Here is a 23,266-nt window from a genome sequence, read left to right on the forward strand (position 1 = left end):
TGTATCACAAATTAATAGTATTAAAAAATTATTAGGTAAAAAATGTTCCTTGCAACAATCACAAACTTTATTATACATTTCAAAATGCAAAAATAGAAATAAAAACTTATGCTGCTGATTGTACAATGCAACAGATCAATAAATGTTGTGCAGTCGGTCAATGATAGTGGGGATACCATTGTGTGATTAGTGATTATGCTACGGACTTTTGATGGTGGGGTATGTTACCGTTATTATTATTATCTCTCAACAATATCCCCATGTGTTGTTTGAAAAAAGTATTTTTTTGTTTATAAAAAGTATTTTTTATTGTTAGCAAGGAAAAGGACATAGCTAGTTTTCCAGATTTTCTCTACAAGCAGTAATTTTTTTCATTGTTTATTCAGTATTTTTATTAATTTTTTATTGATAAGACTGTCTTGTTTATAAAATTGTACTGCCTGCTGTGTTACCAACTTAGAGGTATGAAAGAGTACATGTCAGAAGTTGCAATTTGGCACAGAGTATTAGGTGCCCAAATCATGCGCGCATAAAAAAAAACAGACTTGTATGTACTCAGGAGACCGAGAACTGAGTCAAAATAAAATTCAAAGTGGCGACACTCTTTACAAACAAGCAGCATGAGATTTGCACATGCATTTCTGGTTGGGAAGTTGGAAATGCCACAGGGCTAATGAAAAAAGGTTGGGACCACTGGATTAGATGATATGAAAAGGTGCAATACACTTCAAGGAATGTAGCCACTTGAGTCACCATAGATTGGGAAATCTCACGCTCAAATCTAGTAACTTTTACACTAAGATGTTCAAGTTCCCCAACTCTTAGTTCTTTTGTTATGAGTAAAATGTAACTTGCCACAGACAGGATCATGGCATGCTATGATACAGAGAGGCAGCATAAGCAGCAAAATCAAAATACAATTTGAACCATTCAATAATTAAAAATTTTTATGCAATGCTTTTCTACATTGGTCTATGTTATTTCGTTATTGATGTATATCAGGGCTTCTTAAACTTTTTTATTCACGATTCCATTTATGACTGTGATTTTTTTCGCAACTTAAAAAAATATAAAATAAAGATATATACAAATTTGCAAAAACAATAAATACTACCAGTTCACTCTTGTGTTACAATGGAACAGAGACAACTGAATACACTGAAAAGCGACAACACTACTCTAGTTCACACTACAGTGTTGCTGAATCATTGTCTCGCTGCACCAGAAGTGACACAAAGTGCAACTCACGAAACCTATGACACAAAGCATGCCATTTTCAAACTCTCACAAATTATTTTTAATATTTTGCATTAAAATCTCATGACTCCAAGATTTCGCTAAGCGACCCATAGTTTAAGAAGCCCTGATGTATATGATGTGATTCAACTGGAGAGGGTTTGACAGAACTTATTCTGACACATTTGGAAAAGTTAGGTTCTGAGTTAAAGTGGCTTAGAGGACAAGGCTATGACAACAGAGCTAATATGAAAAGAGTAAGAAAGGGTGTACAAAATAGAATACTTGAAAAATATCAAAGGGTATTTTATGTGCCTTATGCATGTCATTCTTTAAACCTAGTTGTGAATGGTGCAGCATTGTCTTCTACAGAAACAACTTTTTTCTATTCTACAAGAACTTTACATTTTTTTCTGGTTATACAAAGTGTTGGGAAGTGCTAAAAAAATATGTTTCATAATTAACTCCAAAACCATTGAGTGCTACTAGGTGGTCAAGCAGAGTAGATGTGTTAAAACCTTTATGATTTTAACTTTGCAAAATCTATGATGCATTATTTCAAATAATAGATGTCAACAGTGATGCAGAATATAAAGTTAAAGCAAGAGGATTAGTAAAAAATATTAAAAATTACAAGTTTATATTCTGTGTAATCCTTTGGCATGATGTTTTATTTGAAATAAATTCAGTCTTGAAGCTATTGCAATATGTAACTATAAATTTGTTAGATTGTGTAAGGATGTTGTTATCAGAAAGCATACAAAAAGTGAAAAGTTATAGACAATCTGGATATGATCAGATGAAAATTGCTGCTAATGAGATTGCAATCTTGAATGCAGTACAGAATTTTCTGCTGAAACTGAAGTTAGAGACAGAAGAATAAAGCATCAATTTGAATATGAAGAAGCTATCAATGAACCTGTAACAGAAGAGAGTAAATTTTAAAAAATAAACTTTTTCAATTATATTCTGGACATTACCCTTAATTCTCTGAATGAACGATTCATGCTTCTGGAAACCCATAGCAAAAATGTTCAGTTTCTATATGACATTTTAAAACTCAAGGATTTGGATGAAAAAACACTAGAAAATTATTGTACTAATCTCCAGTCAATACTTGTGGTCAAATATGAATCAGATATAAATGCAAATGATCTTCAAGAAGAATTACGTGATGTATCTCAAATGCTACCATAATCTATGAAACCTTTGGATGTTTTAAATAATTTTGTCAATATAATTTAATTACTTTGTATCCGAATACTGTTGTAGCTCTGAGAATTTTATTAACATGTCCTGGCTCTGTAGCTAGTGGGGAAAGTATTTCCAAATTAAAATTAACAAAACACTACTTAAAGAAGTTCAATAAGACAAACAAAACTTAGAAATTCGTCATCAGTTTCTATTGAATCTACATTGGCGGCCACTCGAGACTACACATCCCTAATTAACGAATTTTCTAAAGTTAAAGTTTGAAGGGTAAAACTATAGTAGATCATTGTTGTTGATAGTTGATATCATTATTTTTAAAGTAGTTTATATTTTCAAAATAAAAATAGTATTTGTACATTTTGTGCAGTTTTAATTTTTTTTAAATCACATAAGTAACACCAACAAACCTTTATAATTACACCAGCAAATATATTTTTAATATACTTTGACAAGCGCTTTAGATTTTAATTGGGATTCGAAAGCACTTTTCAAAGTATTATTTCTATTTTTCTATCAAAAGCACTATGTCAAAGTATATTTCTATTTGTTATTAATGTTGTCAGGATTATAAAAAAAACATTTGTATAGAACATTTTTTTGACAATCCTGACAACATTAATAACAAATAGAAATCAACTACTTCCAGGATTTGCTACAAATATATAAGTTAATACAATCATCATGATATTACTGGTGTAAAATTCAATAAATAAATAAGTAATTACCTAAAACCAGCAATAATTCTCTTTAAAACAAATGTTTTCTTCCATTTTTAATGGTCGTCATCAGGTTTCCATGCATTGGAATGCTAGTAAGAGAATGCCCATTCCAAAAATTTAAAAATTGCACGTCTTGAAGATATGTGGATGCTCAATGTAGTGCTTTAAAAAAATAGTGTTCAAACTGGTGTTCTATTTTAAAAAATTCGATGTTTATATAAATTATGCAAATTTGATGACGATCTATTTTATGTCAAAATACGCCCTCCATGCAGCCACCAATGAGTCCATTTCTTTAAAATTGATGGCTGTTTTTCTCTTGAACGCTTTAAATATCTCCAGCTGTTCTAGATATTTCAGGCTGGCCTGGTCCTCGCATTGTTGTAGTAATTGTGCATTATCAAAGTCCACGTTGACATCATCAGTGGCGAAAGAAGCCAATGCCATAGTGGAAAGGAGTATTTATGATCCTTGTTTTAAGGCAGTATGTGGTAGCACCAATATATTCGCAGGACGGTTCACGATATTATCATAAATAGGGATAGAATATATTCCTGGGATACTGTTTCGATCCAATCTGTCCTTATTGTTTCTTAAACAAGAGAAAATTGTCAGTGATCTCCTGTAAGCAATCCATTTACTTGTAACGCAGGCTATTTGTTTGTAGGTGTTAGTAAGGATCTTGTTGTAAGTAATAGGTAAAAAGGACACGTCTCCTACCGTGTTTCCCCGAAAATAAGACATCTTCAGAAAATAAGACCTAGCACATATTTTGCTGAATTGCGAAATATAAGACCTCCCCCTGAAAGTAAGACCTAGCGAAGTTTTTTTTTAGTCGTAACGGTCATCGACAGATGGTTGAAAGTGGCCGTTGGCTTTTTGAAAGTACAGCCACTGATTGGTCAGCAGACAATTACGCCACACAGCATGATTTGCATAAGACTATGACTTGGGAATCACAGATTTGCATAACGTTACGGCTGGTGATGGCTAATTGGTCGGTCGGGAATCATGCCACATGCATTTGCATAGTGCTACGGTTCAGTAAGCACTAATTGGTCATAGAGTTTGATGTTGACGCTATAAAAAGGCGACAGTTCGACACTCCGGATATACGTCACTCTCGTCTAAGTTTGACTTGGGCATTTTTTTGTTCAATAATAAATGTGAATTCTTCTTCCTGGAAAAAATAAGACATTCCCTGAAAATAAGACATAGCGCATTTTTCAGAGCAAAAATTAATATAAGACACTGTCTTATTTTCGGGGAAACACGGTAGAAGTGCCACTTTTGCAGGTTGTTCATGGCATGCTACCAGATCATTATTTACGTGTGTAGGATAACCATGCTGCCTAGCTACACTTGAAATATATTCCAGCTCCATTCTTTTATCCTCTGCCATTGAACAATGGGTGTAAGCCCTTCCTACTAGGTCTTAAAAGCAGAGATCTTGTAACTAAAAGGATCATGTGATTTCACATGGATGAAAAGCGGAGCATACGAGTTTTTACGGAATACCTTAGTTCTTAACTGGCCATGTTATAACTTGATGTCTATATCGAGAAAATGCATGGTGGTGGAGCTTTATTGTTCTGCCCACAATGAGAGGCCATAAGTGTTATCATTGAAAGCTTTGGTGAACATTGCCAAGTCCAGTTTTTTCTTCCAAATAATCAACACATCATCCACATATCTAGTGTACAACTTAATGTCATCGCTTATGCTAGGTAAGACGTGTCGTTCCAGGTACCTGACTACCAATTCACAAAGCGTTCCCAATATGGGACTACCCATAGGTACCCCTCTAGTTTGAAGAAAAGTAAATTTTTTTAAAGCACTATGTGCACTAATAGCACAATATAGCACTATTTTTTAAAAGTGCTACATTGAGTATGCACATATCTCAAGACATGCAATTTTTAAATTTTTGGAATGGACGTTCTCTTACAAGTATTCCAATGCATGGAAACCTGATGATGACCATTAAAAACGGAAGAAAAAATTTTTTTTGAAGAGAATTATTGCTGGTTTTAGGTAATTACTTATTTATTTATAAAAGCTAAAATTTTTATGTTAATTTTTATTTTATTTTGATGTTATTTAATGATCTGTTGTTAATTNATTATTGATAAATACTTAATATTAGTTAGGATTTTTATTTCAAAGTATCTTAAAATTATTTCTAAGAGTTTTACATAGTTATTGTATATTGGCTTTTAATACCACTACACAATAACTATAAAATTTGCAAGATCCAAAATGTTAACAAGAAACAAATTTTACATCTGAGGTCATTAAAAAAAATCAAAAATTATTAAACTAGAAATGTCAGTACTAGACTTTTTGACTACAAAATCAAAAATATACAACAACAACAAATATAAAACTCAAATGTTACAATTTCAGTTCACTAATTATTACAATAAATTGATTATTAGTAAAAATCATAATTATTCCATTATTCCTAAATCTCAAACATTTAACCTAATTAGGGAAAATAGCTTAGCAGAAAAAAACCCTTAATCTACACAATTTAACAGCAGAATTGAAGACTAGCTTTCTGTGTTGCTATCTTCTATTGTACTATACATATGGATGTTTTAACCAATTGCTTAATTTTAAATCTTCTCACAGCTGGTTATATAGTAAAAAACCAAAAAACCTGTAAAATTAAATCAGCGAATATATTTAATATACTTTGACAGAGATCTGATGTACATTGGTTTGACCAAAAGGTCTGTTAAAAAATGACTGGCGGAGAATAAATACAATATACTGTACATAACAAAAAGCAGACCCCCGCCCTAGCAATATATTCTTTTGAAACTAGTGTGAAAGCTAAACTACAGCAGGCTAGCTTCATTAAATGCACCTTTCACACTGAGCGGATCAAAAATTTGGAGGCTCAATTTTTTTATGATCCTGACAACATTAATAACAAATAGAAATCAACTACTTCCATTGGGATTTGTTACAAATATATTCACTAAATTTTTATGTTAATTTTAATTTTTAGTGTTAATATTAACACACAGATGTGGTTTTTATATTCGTTTCAATATTTAATTGTTAACACATAGATGGGAATTTTTGTATTTCTTCAAATATTCAATCATTCCAGTGATTTTAAAATTTAAAATTGCTCTTTAAGCATTCCAAATTTTTGTATAGACCATTTTGAGTTGAAGCAGATCCCAATTACAATCGAAAGCACTTGTCAAAGTATATTAAAACTATATTTGCTGGTTTAATCATAAAGGTTTGTTGGTGTTATTTACTATATAACCAGCTTTGAGAAGATTTAGAATTTTTTAAAATCAGAATCGAAGGTTATTTTAAAGAAAAAATATTTAAAGGACACCATTTCAAAGACTTGCATCATACTGAGAAAATCTACTGCACGGCACTGGCCACAGTATAGCAAGTCCAAATTATCAGTGTTTTCTGGAAGACAATGACATTTTGTGTACAGTGTTTGTTACTTGCAATGGTGCACTGCATTATTCTGATAGCTTTTCATACTTGTTCAAGTCAAGCTGTCATTCATATTGAACTCTATGAACTGGAGAGTATCACAAAATCAAAAGTATTGATATTTTTGCTGATAAGAATATCGTGGGTCTAGACAAAATATGGAATACACATCAAAATTTTTCATAAAACAGAAATGAATGTATTAAAGATATTCATGTTTATTTAAGAATCTAAAATGGTAACTTTGTTAATCTTCTGAACAATGCATGTGAATGAGAACAAGCTCTGATCTGACAATGGAGAGTAGTCTCTGAAAGCATTTGTTTGACTCCAAAATGAGATAAGAGATACTCATAATTGGTGTGGATACATTTTTTTTTATCATTATACAATAGGTTGTGAAAATATTAATTCTTACTCAAATGTAGGAACAACATTATTTGATATTGATATGACAGTTTTGTCAATATCTAATCTGTTATTTTTTCCTTAAATATGTTATTTTATTGCCAAATTAGCTGAGCCACTTAGCTTTATTCAGAAAAATGATATATTAAGTAAAGTTAATGTGTGCTTGAAACTGTAATATGACAGGATATCCTGTGCATATAATTAACACTCTAATTTTACTTCAAGAACTGCCCATAGAGCAGTTCATATAGCCAGATGACAGGTCATATATAGTGGTTATGTATAATAAGGCACTAGCTAACATTACAGGGAAATATACTACTATGCAGTTATCAAGATTGCATACAGGAGATCTACTTTTTTTTGTGCATCAGAAATGATAGACAAGCTGCTTGCCAGGGATCTAGTCTATCTTTGTATGCAATTACAGAGTGAACCATCTATGTGAATATATTGGGCCATGGCTAGATGCCTGAACATGAGGATTAAGGAACAATTTGGAAGCGGCTTTTTACTACTTTGTGGGGTAATTTTGTGGCAGATAATGATGTTCAGGTTGAATTTGATAAGGCACATATCTTACACCACTCTGTCGATCCTGCCCATCTCAAGTATCTTGAATGGATCAAAATATTCAAGGCAAGGGCTTTGAAAGGTGGCATGGCAGTTAATTATAAGGAGATGGACTGTATTTTAGTTGTTTTACAAGCATTATATGAGCTCACATAAGTCTTCTTACTAATACTTACGTTTTATTTACTATATATTGTAACATCATTTATGTTTTAATTGTTTTATGTTGTAATTGATATGTTCATTGAATCATGATGCTATTTCTTCACTGTGCATGCATGCATTTACAACAGTTTCAATTCTTTAAATTTGTAGTTGTGTTCTATTTTTAGAGTAGGCATTTGATTCTGTTTTTGTTTCTTCTAATTTGAGGATGACCATTCAAAATGAAATAAAACATTTGCTTTGCGTAAATATGTACATTTTTTAATGGGTTTTGGTGTCTAAGTGTATTACTATGTTATACCAATATTGTGGTAGGGACTGTGCTATATGGTTTAATATATATTCTGTATACTATAAATTATTTATATGGAATATGTTCGTTTTGTCATAAAGAATAAAAATGATTAAAAAACTTGTAAATATTTTTGATTACTGCTGTTATATAGATTCTTTGTAATAGAAGCTATAAAGTATAATAATGTTTATGTATGTATGTATGAGTTCAAAATAATTTCAACCTTATGTTTAGTGTTATTGCTGAATATAATATACAGGTAGCCCTCGGTTTACGCCGCAGTTCCATTCCTACAAAAGCCGGTGTAAATCGAATCGGCGTAAAATGAACCCGTATTTACAGTGAGGTATAGGGTTAGGTTCTACATAAGTGAAAAATAAGCTAATAATTTTGTTTATTAATACAATATAATACAAAATACATATAAATTTTTAATTTTTAAAATGTATTTTATCATAAAATAAAGTAAAATGTTTTTATTTAAAAATTTTAGTTTCGAATTTCTTACATTTTTCGGAAAAAAGTATCCATCTTTAATTGTTTACATTTTTGATTTCTTTCATTAAGAATTTCGGAATATGGTCGAATATGATGCTCCTTTTTACATTTGCACTTCGCTCCCAACATTGTCTAACTCACAAACTTCATCCGTCAAACTTTCCTTAGTTGAAAGGATACGTTAACCCGACGTAGAGCTACAGACGAGCGAAGACACTGATTGGTCGACCACCGGTCGCCGTAGCGCATATATAAGGTCAGTTTGAGCGGGAAAATTCAAGGTGGCTAAGGAGAGATAAATATCGTCTGGCCAACGAGAAGTAGATTTGTCTCACTAACGATAATTTGTGATCGCCGGAAGTGCTATTGCGTCGTAAGGTGTTTTCCTGAATGAACTGATACGGGATACATTCATTGGCGCTATGGATTCGGACGCCATTTATTGGACTATTAAGTTTAATATCTTGACTCGTGGGTACCTAAACGTTTAGTATTTTAATATTAATTTAATGCAAATGTATACATACCCAATAATATTAAACAGAAAAAATAAATATATTTAATAAAAATCTTTGTTTTAACGAATGTACAATGTCGCAGCTTGGTAAATACGTCAACACCGAAATGAAAATCAGTCTAGGGAAAATCGGGGAATTACATCTTGAAACGGCGAATTGCGCAGCGACGTTATTGTGAATTGGCGTAAATTGAACCGGCGTAAACCGAGGGCTACCTGTACTTTGAATTACCTTAAAAATATTACAAGTTAATTGAAAGTCTTAATTTCTTGAAAAGAGTTTGTATGTAGAAAACATTATGGGTATGTTTGACAATATATAAGTAAATTTAGACTTCAGTAAATTTAAGTGGCATTAATTTCAAGATATTTTTTGTACATTATTAATGTCAGATTGCAATTGAGACTTAGAGTTATATTTTAGATATATTATTGGGAAAATATTAGAAAAATTTTTATATATCTAATTCTAATTTGAAATTTTATAGACAACAATGAATTCAACTGCTCCTGTTAATCCAAAAATAACTCAGCTAACAAAACCTGCTACTGTGAAAGTTGAATCATTATCTAAGCCTGAAGCAGTGGATGAGAAGATTAGCCATGTACAATATATTAATTTGGAATTGAAATTTGAAATCAAAGAGGTATTATATTTTCTTTTTAATGAATATTAGAATAATTCTAAACAATTAAGCTAAATCAAGTTAAGAGAGTTGACAGAAAAAATATTTTTTTTTATTTAATGTGTTAGCTACCTAAAGTAAGCAGTGGTTAGATATATTTATTTGATTTTAAGATAGTGCCTTATTTTGTGAGTTTGCAGTTTGAAATGCCTCACCACAATTTAAGAAGATATGTACTTAACAATTTTATGATAAGCCTTTTCAGAAATTTTAGTTTCATCTTTAGATCTGACAGTGATTTTAACAAAAGTATATTCTGTTTGTTTTTCTTGTTAGCAAAAGTGATGTACACTTCACACCTACACTTTACTGTATAATGTAATTGCACTTACGTGTTGTGGCATTACTAACAGTGAATTTGAAATATAAATGAGTTCACAAGCACTTTCGATAGCATAAAGTTAGCATCGTCAGGTGTAAATTAAATACAATAGTTTTCAAATTCTGAGCTTTTAAACAACATATGAAAATATACAAAGCACATGGATGGAATACCAATATGAATTTGAAATAGAATAGAATAAGAATTCAAAAATTTTTTGAACAGCAATATGAGTGACGTAATATCCCCAAATATGTGTAGAGAGCGATAATGATGTTTAGAGATGTAGATTAGATTGCTTGAATACAGTTGTCCATATTTGTGGATTTCAAGAGTTGTTGTGTTGCACGGTGTTAAAGCCGATATGTAGAGGTTCTCCCAAATAAATAATACTTTCTGATTGTTGCACCATTTGAGTAACTCTGTTTGGGCCCAGAGCAGCTGATAATGTTGATCAACCACTTTTTTTGCCAATTCCGTTGACGGTCTACTGTTTCTGATATCCTCCTGATGTTCTAGGATGTGAGAAATTAACATTCTGGCCATGGCTCCTAAGTAGCTGGTCTCTTCTCCTGACAGATCATGTTTAAGTGGAATTTGATAAACCCCAGATTTTTCATTCAATTTAAAAATATCTGTCGTTGCATAATAGTTTTCTTAGCATTGGTTGTGTGGTTAACGGTAAAATAAAACTATTCATTCTAAAAAGATGTACTGTACTATTTTTAGAGAGACGGGGCCTAAAAACGGTATTGGACAATGTGCTATTTTTAGATCCTCTTTGTTACTAAGAAAAGACTGTGGAAATAGCTTATTTTTAACACAATTTTGGAGATAATGAAATTTAGACCTGGAGTATCTAGATTTTTGCATAGCTCTGCTAATGATTTGCAATTCTTCTTCCACTAGTGATTGGTTGGAAGGGAGAAGGTAAGCCCTCCGCATGAGAAAAGTTATGGCAGAGTTCATGTACTTTAATCTATTCGATGTTGAATATTTTCTCCGTCCACGTTGAATATTTTTCGATGTTAAGCCTAACGCGATCACATGTTTTAGAAAAATAATAGTTGTGGCTATTGTATTATTCCGAATTAATTTATATTTCTTACACACAAAATAGACATTTTAGGGAATGTAAAAAACAAAAACTTTTATTTTAAAAATTAATTTTAGTGTGATATATCTCAAAACAAGGTACAACACACAGTGGAACATTACACTGTACACGTTGATAATATGATTCTGCACGTTTTTTGTTAGCTGAACATACTTTACATACTCTGGATGGATGCTTTTCTTTCTCTTTATGTGGTATGAGACTAGGAAAATGCCATTTGGATAAATGTAACAGATTTTCACGTGATGGTTGACCACAGTGTGCTAGATGTCTGCTTCTGTGATACTTTTCTATCACTTCTCTGATTACAGACATACGAAAATCTAAAAATGATATTTGTATTTTCGTATGTTTTCGATATAAAATACAGGCCTTATATAATGTAATATCCATCATATAAAAAAACACTTTTTTGTACCATTTTTTTCATGCACAGATAATTGTGTATTACTCTGTCACAGAGATCAATACCACCCATATTGCGATTATAATCCAAAATACAATTTGGTTTTCTTATTATTTCCCCAGATCTGTCACGTTTACCCGAATCAGAGAATTCATTGTCTTTGTACTCCGTAGATTACATAGTATTCCTAATGGTCCCGTAAAACTTTTCACTTGAGGACATCTGAAATTTGTACGAATCCATCCGTCGTCACTACTAAATCGTGGACGTTTTGCAGTATTACGTCACATACTGTCACGTGATCTGCCTTTATATCCACTTGTAGATGGTAAATCAGGATCAAAATCATCACTATCATCACTTATATTTTGATCTGGCATGTAATCATCATTGCTGTTTGAAAATTCAGATTCATCAGAACCTAAATTGAATAAATATTCGATAACTTCTGACTTATTTAGAGCACTGTGTCTATTACTTGCTGCCATGTCGAAAGACAGAGACGAAGTGGTCTGATTTTCTTTGTGATTTCTAACAAAGAACTATTCCTAGAATTTCGATAATCTGCTGAGCGGAAACTAGATAACATAATAGTTCTTCTGATATGAGTCACTTATTTCAAAACAACATACAGGTAGCGACATCTGATATTTAAAAAATGTTTCGATGTAAACACGAAAATATTCGGGATTGGCCACGCAGGTCAACAAGGTCAACACGAATATTTTCAGGAACAGCGTAGGACAGGTTAAAGGTTGGAAGGCTGTTGCTGGGATAATTTGTGGGGCGTTGTTGTTTCTATGATGTACAGAAAGTAGGAGCTCAGGAGACGTATGGATTTCTAGATCTAAGAAAGAGATTCTGACATTTTGTTCTTCCTCTATTGTGAATTTGATAGAAAGATATATAGAGGCCAACACATGAATAAATTGATCTAAATCCTCAGTAGAGCCTTCCCACACAAGTAGTATGTCACAACATAATGTAAATACATAATTGCATCTTGGATGGTTAAGGGGGCATTGAAAATTCAAATTTTCAAACTCACAGTAGAGGAAGAGCAAAATGCCAGAATCCTTTTCTTAGATCTAGAAATCCATATGTCTCCTGAGCTCCTATTTTCTGTACATCATAGAAACAATATCCTTTTCTTAGATCTAGAAATCCATATGTCTCCTGAGCTCCTATTTTCTGTACATCATAGAAGGAATATCCTTTTCTTAGATCTAGAAATNTACATGAACTCTGCCATAACTTTTCTCATGCGGAGGGCTTACCTTCTCCCTTCCAACCAATCACTAGTGGAAGAAGAATTGCAAATCATTAGCAGAGCTATGCAAAAATCTAGATACTCCAGGTCTAAATTTCATTATCTCCAAAATTGTGTTAAAAATAAGCTATTTCCACAGTCTTTTCTTAGTAACAAAGAGGATCTAAAAATAGCACATTGTCCAATACCGTTTTTAGGCCCCGTCTCTCTAAAAATAGTACAGTACATCTTTTTAGAATGAATAGTTTTATTTTACCGTTAACCACACAACCAATGCTAAGAAAACTATTATGCAACGACAGATATTTTTAAATTGAATGAAAAATCTGGGGTTTATCAAATTCCACTTAAACATGATCTGTCAGGAGAAGAGACCAGCTACTTAGGAGCCATGGCCAGAATGTTAATTTCTCACATCCTAGAACATCAGGAGGATATCAGAAACAGTAGACCGTCAACGGAATTGGCAAAAAAAGTGGTTGATCAACATTATCAGCTGCTCTGGGCCCAAACAGAGTTACTCAAATGGTGCAACAATCAGAAAGTATTATTTATTTGGGAGAACCTCTACATATCGGCTTTAACACCGTGCAACACAACAACTCTTGAAATCCACAAATATGGACAACTGTATTCAAGCAATCTAATCTACATCTCTAAACATCATTATCGCTCTCTACACACATTTGGGGATATTACATCACTCATATTGCTGTTCAAAAAATTTTTGTATTCTTATTCTATTCTATTTCAAATTCATATTGGTATTCCATCCATGTGCTTTGTATATTTTCATATGTTTAAAATTATACACCCACAAATCTTTTACGGTGCGACATTAAATAAAAAGAAAAAGTTCTCATAAATGTTTTCAAACCAACATAAGGTTCTTCATCAGGTGAATAGTGGAAATCGTAAAAATTATTCGATGGAAATCATAAAAATTTGAAAGAGTCTTGATTATCGATTATAACAATAATTCCTGCAGCTGTTGTCATCAACGGGCATGTGCATTCCTCGGAAGCAAAAAATTTTTTTTTATTTAGATTCTTTCTGTCATATATAAGCGACTGTCATGCTAGGGATAGAAATAATTTGCCTTTATTGTTAATACATTTGTTATCTTGGCCAGCTCTGTATATACAGGGTGTATCAGAATGACGTTTTAAAAATTTGGGGGATTGTAGAGGATGAAATTTTGAACATTTTGATATAAGGAACCCATAGCTGGAAATGTGATATAAAGTTTCTACAGCGGTAGGAAGTGCTTGAGCCCCGTCACTTTAGCTACCCTTTCGTCCATTGATGTCATGTTATTGTTCTTGACTTCTTCCTCTGAGGTTATGTAAAGTCCTTTGTATGCGCATTACCTATAGGAACAGTTCATGAGCTTACGGAGTGCATCTTTACAGCATTTAATATCATCAGAGGGGAGCGTGGCATCTTACAGAGAGTCGGACAAAACATGGTTTGTCGTTGCACATTATGTGACGAAGTTGGTGGTCGTCACATTGAACATTTACTGTAAAGTAGTGCGGCCACTGATTCCATGTACAGTTAGGTTGTACTTTACTGTTTTGTCAATAAAACTTGTCATAAATACAGTGGTACCTCAGGATACGAAATTAATCCATTCCGACACTCAGATCATATCATGAAAATGTCGTAAGGTGAATCATTTTTTCCCATACGATTACATGTAAAACCAAATAATTTGTTCCAACACGAAAAACACACTCAAATTAAAGCTAAAGTAATACATTAAAAAATAATAATAATAATTATAGTAAGGAAAATACTAAAAAATGCGTTTTGTAGTTGTAAATGTATAAATAACCGTAATAGAATAATAATTGATTTAAAAAAAATATAGTTTTATTTGCACTTTATCTTTGAGGATAGACGACGGTGAAGGTGTAAATTGGTGGCGGAAGAGAGGGAGAAGGGAAATGATACTAAAACTTAACTTACATAACATAAAGTAACAATAATTTAAAAATAACTTAGAAAAGATTTTAAAAAATTAGTGTTGTTTTATTTTTTAAATATTTTTTAAATTTTTATTCACTGCTTTTTGCTTTCTTTTTCACTTCCACCAGCACTTTCACTGGATAGAGGTTGCTTGGTAAAATATCTGTCCAAAGAGGTTCGGCTTTGCCTACTTTTTAATGTTTCTAAAATGACTTAGGCAAATGTCATTACTCCGAGCAGCAATATGGCCAGCGTGAACCTTTTCGGGATGTTTCTTTTCAATAAAATCGGTCACTTTCTGATAATACCTCAAGATTTCCTTTATCGAGCGAGATCCTTCCACGACGAGACTGAGACCAACGAACAGAAGTGAATAAAAAATGGTGCTGCGAACTAATGTAACATCATATGGTGAGTTTTTGTTCGTATCGTGGAGAAAAAATAGGTTCGAATTTCATGTCGTATCCTGAAAATTTTGTATGCTGGGGCGTTCGTATCCTGAGGTACTACTGTACTGTATTCTGCTGTTTCATTCAGCATACTGACTGCAAAGTGCAAAGTGCTGTAAAACCTTTATATCACATTTCCGGCTTTGGGTTCCTTATACCAAAACGTTCAAAATTTCATCCTCTACAATCCCCAAATTTTTAAAACATCATTCTGATACACCCTGTATAAATTCCCTCCATCCATCTCAAATGCTCCATATGAGGCATGGTGTGGATGATCCTGGCTTCATTAAACATTGGATGGATATCAGGATCTGTAGCATAACGAGCTAGAGTGGTTGTTACTCTCTTGTGCTGTATGTCAGCCTTGTGTTTCTTTAGTCTCACTTCTAATGAGTGCTTAGTGGAGCCAATGTATATTAAATCCTCATTACACCTATGATTCTTTAGCGGGATGTGATATACTCCCAATAGCATGTCCTGGTTGGGAGTATCCTTAGCATTACGGAGTAGCTTAAATAGACTAGGACATCTATATGCGATGCTGATGTGTTTCCTCCTAGCAATCTCAGAGTACAGCTTTTGTAAATACGGGTTGTGCGTGACAGGAACTCTGTCTTTAGGATCCAGTCTTTCTTCCCCATGTGAAGTGGCTTGTGCAGATATTTGGTGATGGTGTAGTTTCTTGGACAAGTTATTTATAAAGTTATGGTATTCATGGTGCTCAGCTATACGAGATAGATACTTAAGTTTAGATTCTAGAGCATGCATCGTTGAGGAATGAGTGTAGGCTCTCTTAATTAAAGTGTTCAACACTACCATTTTATAATGAAAAGGATCACAAGATTCTATTGGTATGTATAGGGGCTCTGAATCTGGTTTTCTGTATACCTCTTTGCGGATCATTATTCCATCAAATGCAATGCTAATATCAAGAAAATGAACCTGGGTGTTGTGTGCTTGATCAAGCTCCATAGTTAAGCCATATTGGTTGTCATTGACTGAATCTAAGAAAGCTGATACATCTGGTATGAGCTTCCACAAAATTAGGATATCATCAATATATCTCTTGTATAATACTGTATGATGTTGGGGAGCTGGAGAGGGAGGATCTTTTCCTCTAGTTGACATATTACCAATTCACATAAATCACCTGAGACAGGGCTCCCCATCGGTACACCCCTAGTTTGCATGTACATTGTGCCTTTGAATTGAAATAAAAAGTTATAGAATAACAAGTGCATTATCTCTAAGAATTGTTGTTGGAAGTTACCATTATTAAAATGGCCACGTTCAATACTTTAATTAAGAGAGCCTACACTCATTTCTTAACAATGCATGCTCTAGAATCTGAACTTAAGTATGTATCTCGTATAACTGTGCACCATGAATACCATAACTTTATAAATAACTTGTCCAAGAAACTACACCATCCCCAAATATCTGAGCAAGCCACTTCACATGGGGAAGAAAGACTGGATCGTAAAGACAGAGTTCCTGTCACGCACAACCCGTATTTACAAAAGCTGTACTCTGAGATTGCTAGGAGGAAACACATCAGCATCGCATATAGATGTCCTAGTCTATTTAAGCTACTCCGTAATGCTAAGGATACTCCCAACCAGGACATGCTATCGGGAGTATATCTCATCCTGCTAAAGAATCATAGGTGTAATGAGGATTTAATATACATTGGTTCCACTAAGCACTCATTAGGAGTGAGACTAAAGAAACACAAGGCTGACATACAGCACAAGAGAGTAACAACCACTCTAGCTCGTTATGCTACGGATCCTCATACCCATCCAATGTTTAATGAAGCCAGGATCATCCACACCACACCTCATATGGAGCATTTGAGATGGATGGAGGCAATTTATATATACAGAACTGGCCAAGATAACAAATGTATTAATAATAAAGACAAATTATTTCTATCCCTAGCATGACAGTCGCTTATATATGACAGAAAGAATCTAAATAAAAAAAAATTTTTTGCTTCCGAGGAATGCACATGCCCGTTGATGATGACAGCTGCAAGAATTATCATTATATTTGATAATCAAGACTCTTTCAAATTTTTATGATTTCTATCGAATAATTTTTACGATTTCCGTTATTCACCTGATGAAGAACCTTATGTCGTTTGAAAACGTTTGTGAGAACTTTTTCTTTTTATTTAATGTTGCACTGTAAAAGGTTTGTGGGTGTATATTTTTATATTTTCACAGTGTTGTGATAAAGTTTTCATATGTTGTTCGAAAGCTCAGAATTTGAAAACCACTGTATTCAATTTTCACCTGACGATGCTAGCTTTATGCTATTGAAAGTGCTTGTGAACTCATCACTTCAAATTCACCGTTTCTTGTTAGAATGTTCTTTTATTAAACTTATGTCAGATCTGAAGATGGAACTGTGAAAATTTCAAAAATGTTCATCACACAGATATCAAGCATTTATTTGGCTTCTTAAATTGTAGTCATGTCTCTTTAAACTGGAAGTAAAAATATTGTTGTCTCTATCAAATATAAGTTAGCATCAAAAAGTTCCTGGAATTGGTTTATTACTCAAAAGTATGTGTGCGAATGATAAATTAAGCAATGTGTCCTTCAAAGTATTGTCCTTTGACAACAACACACTTTGCCAATGCTGGTATAGCTAGTGAAAACATTCTTGGAAGCCATCTCACAACAGTGTTTGCAATGCAGATGTCGCACTAACCTCATTTACATTCTTGAAGTGGCTTCCCTTGATGGCAGCTTTCAACCAGGGGAAGAGGTAGAAATTGCATGAGGTCTGCCATGAGCATTCATGGCATTGTGCGTTAGCAAACACGATGCATGTTCAATTGATCATACAGCATCTATGAGGTCTCAGAAAGTTTTTTCCCCAATAACACACAAAATTTGATATTTTCACATTGTTCTTCCACAGACATCTTTGCCAGACTTTGTTTTATGACATCTCATTAACACAGCCTTCAGTGAATGGTAACTGTTGTCATCTTTACAGTGAGTACAAATTTGTTTGAACATATTTTTCTATTCCTGACATGTTTAACTAGGACATGCATTACATGTTCCCTTTTTCATCACCTTTAATTGACTAACCCAGCATAATTCCCAGAACTTTTTTAAGCTAGTTTGTAGATAAGTTCTTCTTTATTCCATCAATTTAATAAAAGATATGAAAAATATTTATGAGCAGCTTGACTGTCCTGCTTTAGGTGAATAACAAATGTGTTCTAATTGGAATGCTAATTTCATAACATGATTATAAAATAATTTTTTTTTTTAGGAGTTATCATAAATGGCTGGAATAAAGAAAAGTTTATGTACTTGATATAGCAAATATTTTCAGTTTGAGTTTTTTTATTTAAATTGTTGTCTGTTTTGTTATAGTTATGTGAACTTTTATAGTGTATTGCTATTGGAATTGCATAAAAACATTAATAACATAGTTCCTTTATTAACCCCAGGAGAGGATTTTTAAAAAGTACATATTTACAGTTTTTTATTTTTATTTTTGCTACAGTTACCAAATAGAAATACAAAATACCTTAAGTATTTTTGGAACTATTAAAGTTTGTTGACTGTAATTATGGGTTACAGTTACTTTTGAAATAATTACTGTTTTTACAGTTAATCCAATTCAGCATCTTCTGATTCAGTTGTTACATTGTCATTTATGACTGTTTTGATGTCATTGTCAGAAATAGGATTGTCACTATCATCTGTAACTTGAGTTTTCCTAATTACCCTTTGACTGATAAGCTTTTGGTTTATGAATTCAATCACAACTTTCCTATTGTTATTTTTCAATAATATTTATAATTTTATTTTCAAAACTGGTTCCATGAATTTTGGAACAGAAGTGTTGTCTGATTCTAAACAATTTAAAAAGATGTAGAATTTTAGTTAAACTCCTCATCTGTTATTCTAAACTACAGTAGATCCCCCTATAAAACCGTTTCCTATAGTTATGATTCCTATAAAAATTGTGGCATTATCCGTAAACAACGGTAAAAATAACTCCTATAATACGTAAAACGTCATCGGGCAGCCGAACTACTTACCCGCCGTCCGTAGCGCCACGCTACGGAGAGATTTCTATCGTCTGGACAGTATTATATAAATTATATATAAATTAGGTACTGTACATATAATTATATATTAATTATATATAAATTAGGTACTGTATATATAATTATATATTAACTTAATTTATTGTAACTTTATTATAATTAAATATATATTTTTCGCCGTCTAGCGTCACGCTACGGCGAGTTAGGCGACCTATCGTCTGTTTAGTACTGTAATTTTATACATTTCTTGTGAAAGAAACATTTCTTATTTAACGGCCATAAAAATTATTTATATTAATGATGTCTCCAAAGGTCAACGAAGTTTTCGCAGAAAAATAATATCAGAAATCGCGGCCGCAATTTGATGCGCTGTTCCGCGACGAAACCAAGCTTTAGCAACGGGCGTAGTCGAACGGTACACACTCGGTAAGCAATCCTACAATTTTTTGTTTATAACGTAGTTTATACGGATTATTTTCAAAAAAATATACGTATTTTGGAAATGTTGAGTCGAATTAGTCTAGAATCGATTAATTTTATGAAAGAAAACCTTTCAAACAGCCGTAGTCCGTAAACTATGATTCCTACAAAATTGATTCATAAAGAACGGAACGTATCTACCGTCTTATAGGGGGATCTACTGTATATGGTATAGTAGCATGTTACCCATGCTTTTCAACCTGGAATTTTATTTTTAAAAGCATCTTTATTTCCAGGATTTATTTTAAGACTGATGTTTATTAAATCCTGGGATTTAATTGAGGAAATATGGTATTTAAATTCACAAAATTTGTAAAATTTAAATTAAAAATATTATATTTAGATGGGACTTGATCTTTATCGAAAAGGAAAGCTTGAAGATACACAGTTATTGCGATTTGCATTTAAACGTCTTGGAACTAATATGTGTATCAAAACTTTTGAAACAGCTGTAGATCTTTATCTTGGAGGAATATTTCTTCATCATAAAGAATTTCAAAGTAAGTACAGATAATAACTGTTATATTGTTAGTGCTAAATGTTCATAAAAAAATATATTTGAATTAGAATTTTTTAAGGAAACTTTCATTTTATTTTTGTAAGTTGTTTTATTTTTATGTATTCTGAAAAAAATGGCTCTTTATTTTTTAAAAAAAACATGGTAATGTCAGAAACAATAATTCAATTTTTTCTGTTATAAAGAAAAAATTCTGCTATATATAAAGAAAGCTTTTATCACAACAATATATATACTAATTAGACTGGCTTTAAGCTATGAGAGCGAGTTTAAAACATTTCAGCAGATATGAAGTATAGATTCAAGTTATTTATCAAATAAATAACATATCATAAACAACTTTTATTTTCTAAATGTTTACTAATATTTAAATTTGTTTAATTTAAAGGACATTCTGTACATTTGAATGAGAATTCGAGACATTTTATTGTATAAAAATAATTTTTAGCATTACATAAAGTACCTTTTGTATAAAAATATGATAAAGTTGATGATTATAGATAAAGTTGATGATTATAGATATTACTACATTATTGGATGTTAAACTTTTAAATAGTACAAAAAAAAATAAAGATAATTTATTTTTTGACTCTCAAGAAATTTGGATAATATATAGGAAATATTCAAATGTCCAATATCAAACAGTGAACAGAAAATAAATCAATTTTTTGTGTAACTTAATACAAAAGAAAGTTTTTACCAAAACTACAGTAATTTTCATTATTATTACAGTCATCAATCAATTAATGTGTGAGGACCCGAGGGTTAACTGAAGGGTCCGAATGAAGGGTATCAATCAGAAATTTAAAGAGCTCCTTTTCAGATGCGAATGGAAAGGATTAGATGTCTCGATCGAACAATGAAATTTTTGTGTAAATTTGTTAAACAATGGAAAGGAATAAAGTTGAGGAAAAGCGATGAAAGAGGAATCATATTCAATCACGACACTGACCTCTTCCGCGCCCTTCATCAGGTTTCAAATTGTCACCAGGTGACAGTGAGAGATCAATAGAGAGATGACTTGGGGTAAAACAGTATAAAACCATTGTTTCAAGGACATTTTAGGTTCTTGGATGCGTAATTTTGCCTCTCTTGGTTGTGTGTGCTCCAGATATTGGAAAAACAAAAAAGAACCTTTAGGATCTTATGGAAACATTGTTCTCTGGGTGACTCCTGGCGATCTACAGACTCATCGATTTATCCAACGAGAAGCCGCTGCAAGCCATGATAAACACCCCAGGGCCTACAGAGTAGTTCACCGTCCGTGTGACGTCAGCCGATTTGGGGTGAGGTGTTCGACAGCCGAGCGGTTCGTTCTGTCTTGTGGGCGCAGAATGACTCTTTGAGACAGGTTTACCATTTTTAACCCGTTTATTAAATATATAAATTTTCTTATAATGTCTTATAACGAGGCGTAATGCCTATTCAAAGGTGGGAAACGAATCCTTTCCAAAGATAAAAGTCCAAATGTCCAGATAGTCGTTTAGGTTCGTCCAGCGTAAGTGAAGCGGAGAGCGATGGCCCCGGGGCGCACAGCACAACTCTCATCGATGATCTCCAATGACTCGGAGCACCTGGGCGGGTCTTGAAGGGACGGGCTAGCCAAAACGAAGCCTGGGACGTCGAACTAGCCTTTGCTGTAGAATAACAGGAGCACAAAATTCCAGGAGAGGAGCGCTATGAACCAGGAACCTTTTTTCCTCGAGTCGCACGGTTTTATAGATTTCTTAACCGTCGTCGCCTCTCCATTGGTCTCTCATAGTCACCTGGTGACAATTCGAAACCTAATGAAGGGCGCGGGAGAGGTTAACATAGCGACTGAATATGATCTTCTCTCTCGTCGCGTTTTCCTCGAATTTCTCCGTTTCCATTGTTTAACTAATTTTCCGAAAAAAACCAAGTGCATTGTTCAATCGAGACACCTAATCCGTTTCCTTATCGACTGAAAAGGAGCTCTTAATTTTCGATCGAACCCATAATTCGGACCTCTCAGTCGACCCCTGGTCGGGTCTTCACATCCGCATCAAACCAGAAGTAACAAAGATAGAACTTTTTGAACTCTATTCAAACTTTATCTGCACATTTTGTGTGCTACCTTGTCAATCAAGGAATTTGTAAGGAAATTTCTATGTTTATTAAATGGTTTTTAATAGTAACCCTGTCTCAGTGAGTCTTTCTGCGCCCACACAACTGTTTTGACCGCTCGACTGTCATGACATCTTTCCACCCAAACGGCTAACCTCACAAATGGAACAGAATGTTGTAATAAAAAACTTGTAAAAAGTTATGAGTATTATTGAAATTTTATTTTCATTTATTTTGAGAATGATTCGTATAAGATGAAAAATAGTTTTTGTAGACAAATGTAAAAGAAAATTACTGAAAGAATACAATAAGAGCAATACATACATACAAGAAAGACATCAGCTGTACATGAAATGTTTAGCCAACAGAAAAGAGGGTAACGGAAAGGAAGGGGAAGGAGGAGGGAGAGGAGATAGACAGTAGAAAAAGGTATGATCCCTCTGAATGGCATAAATATGGCTACAGTACCCTCTATGTTTGATGTTGGCAAGCAGTTTTTAGGCTGCAAGGCCATAGTCTTCCAAAGGGTCTAAAAGAAAACCTGAGTGTAGCAAACACCAATAATTGAGTGCTGCCACGAATAGCTAAGTGTAGAAGTTAGTGCCAAGTGGCTGTTAGTAGGAAGACTTATATCTATTTAATACTAATAAAACTGAATGCAATCGCAAATCTTAATATTACTTAACAGCTAGACAGATAGCATGAAAAGCAAACGAACACAATGACAAACTAGACGAGATGAACATACTAACACAGACGAATGAGCAAGACCCCAATTT

General features: G+C 33.1%; 1 protein-coding gene across 1 annotated transcript in view; it reads left to right on the top strand.

The window, feature by feature from the left end:
* Positions 1–23,266, top strand: part of LOC111622618 (vacuolar protein sorting-associated protein 13-like) — a 435,263-nt gene that overhangs the window by 151,861 nt on the left and 260,136 nt on the right. Inside the window, exons 24-25 of the mRNA XM_023365028.1 lie at positions 9,589–9,747; positions 20,229–20,385. Of these exons, the coding sequence (XP_023220796.1) occupies positions 9,589–9,747; positions 20,229–20,385 (316 nt within the window). The remainder of the gene's footprint in view (positions 1–9,588; positions 9,748–20,228; positions 20,386–23,266) is intronic.

This window comes from Centruroides sculpturatus, unplaced genomic scaffold, assembly GCF_000671375.1.
Source record: "Centruroides sculpturatus isolate CEXI.00-Female unplaced genomic scaffold, Cexi_2.0 scaffold106, whole genome shotgun sequence".
NCBI lineage: Eukaryota > Metazoa > Arthropoda > Arachnida > Scorpiones > Buthidae > Centruroides > Centruroides sculpturatus.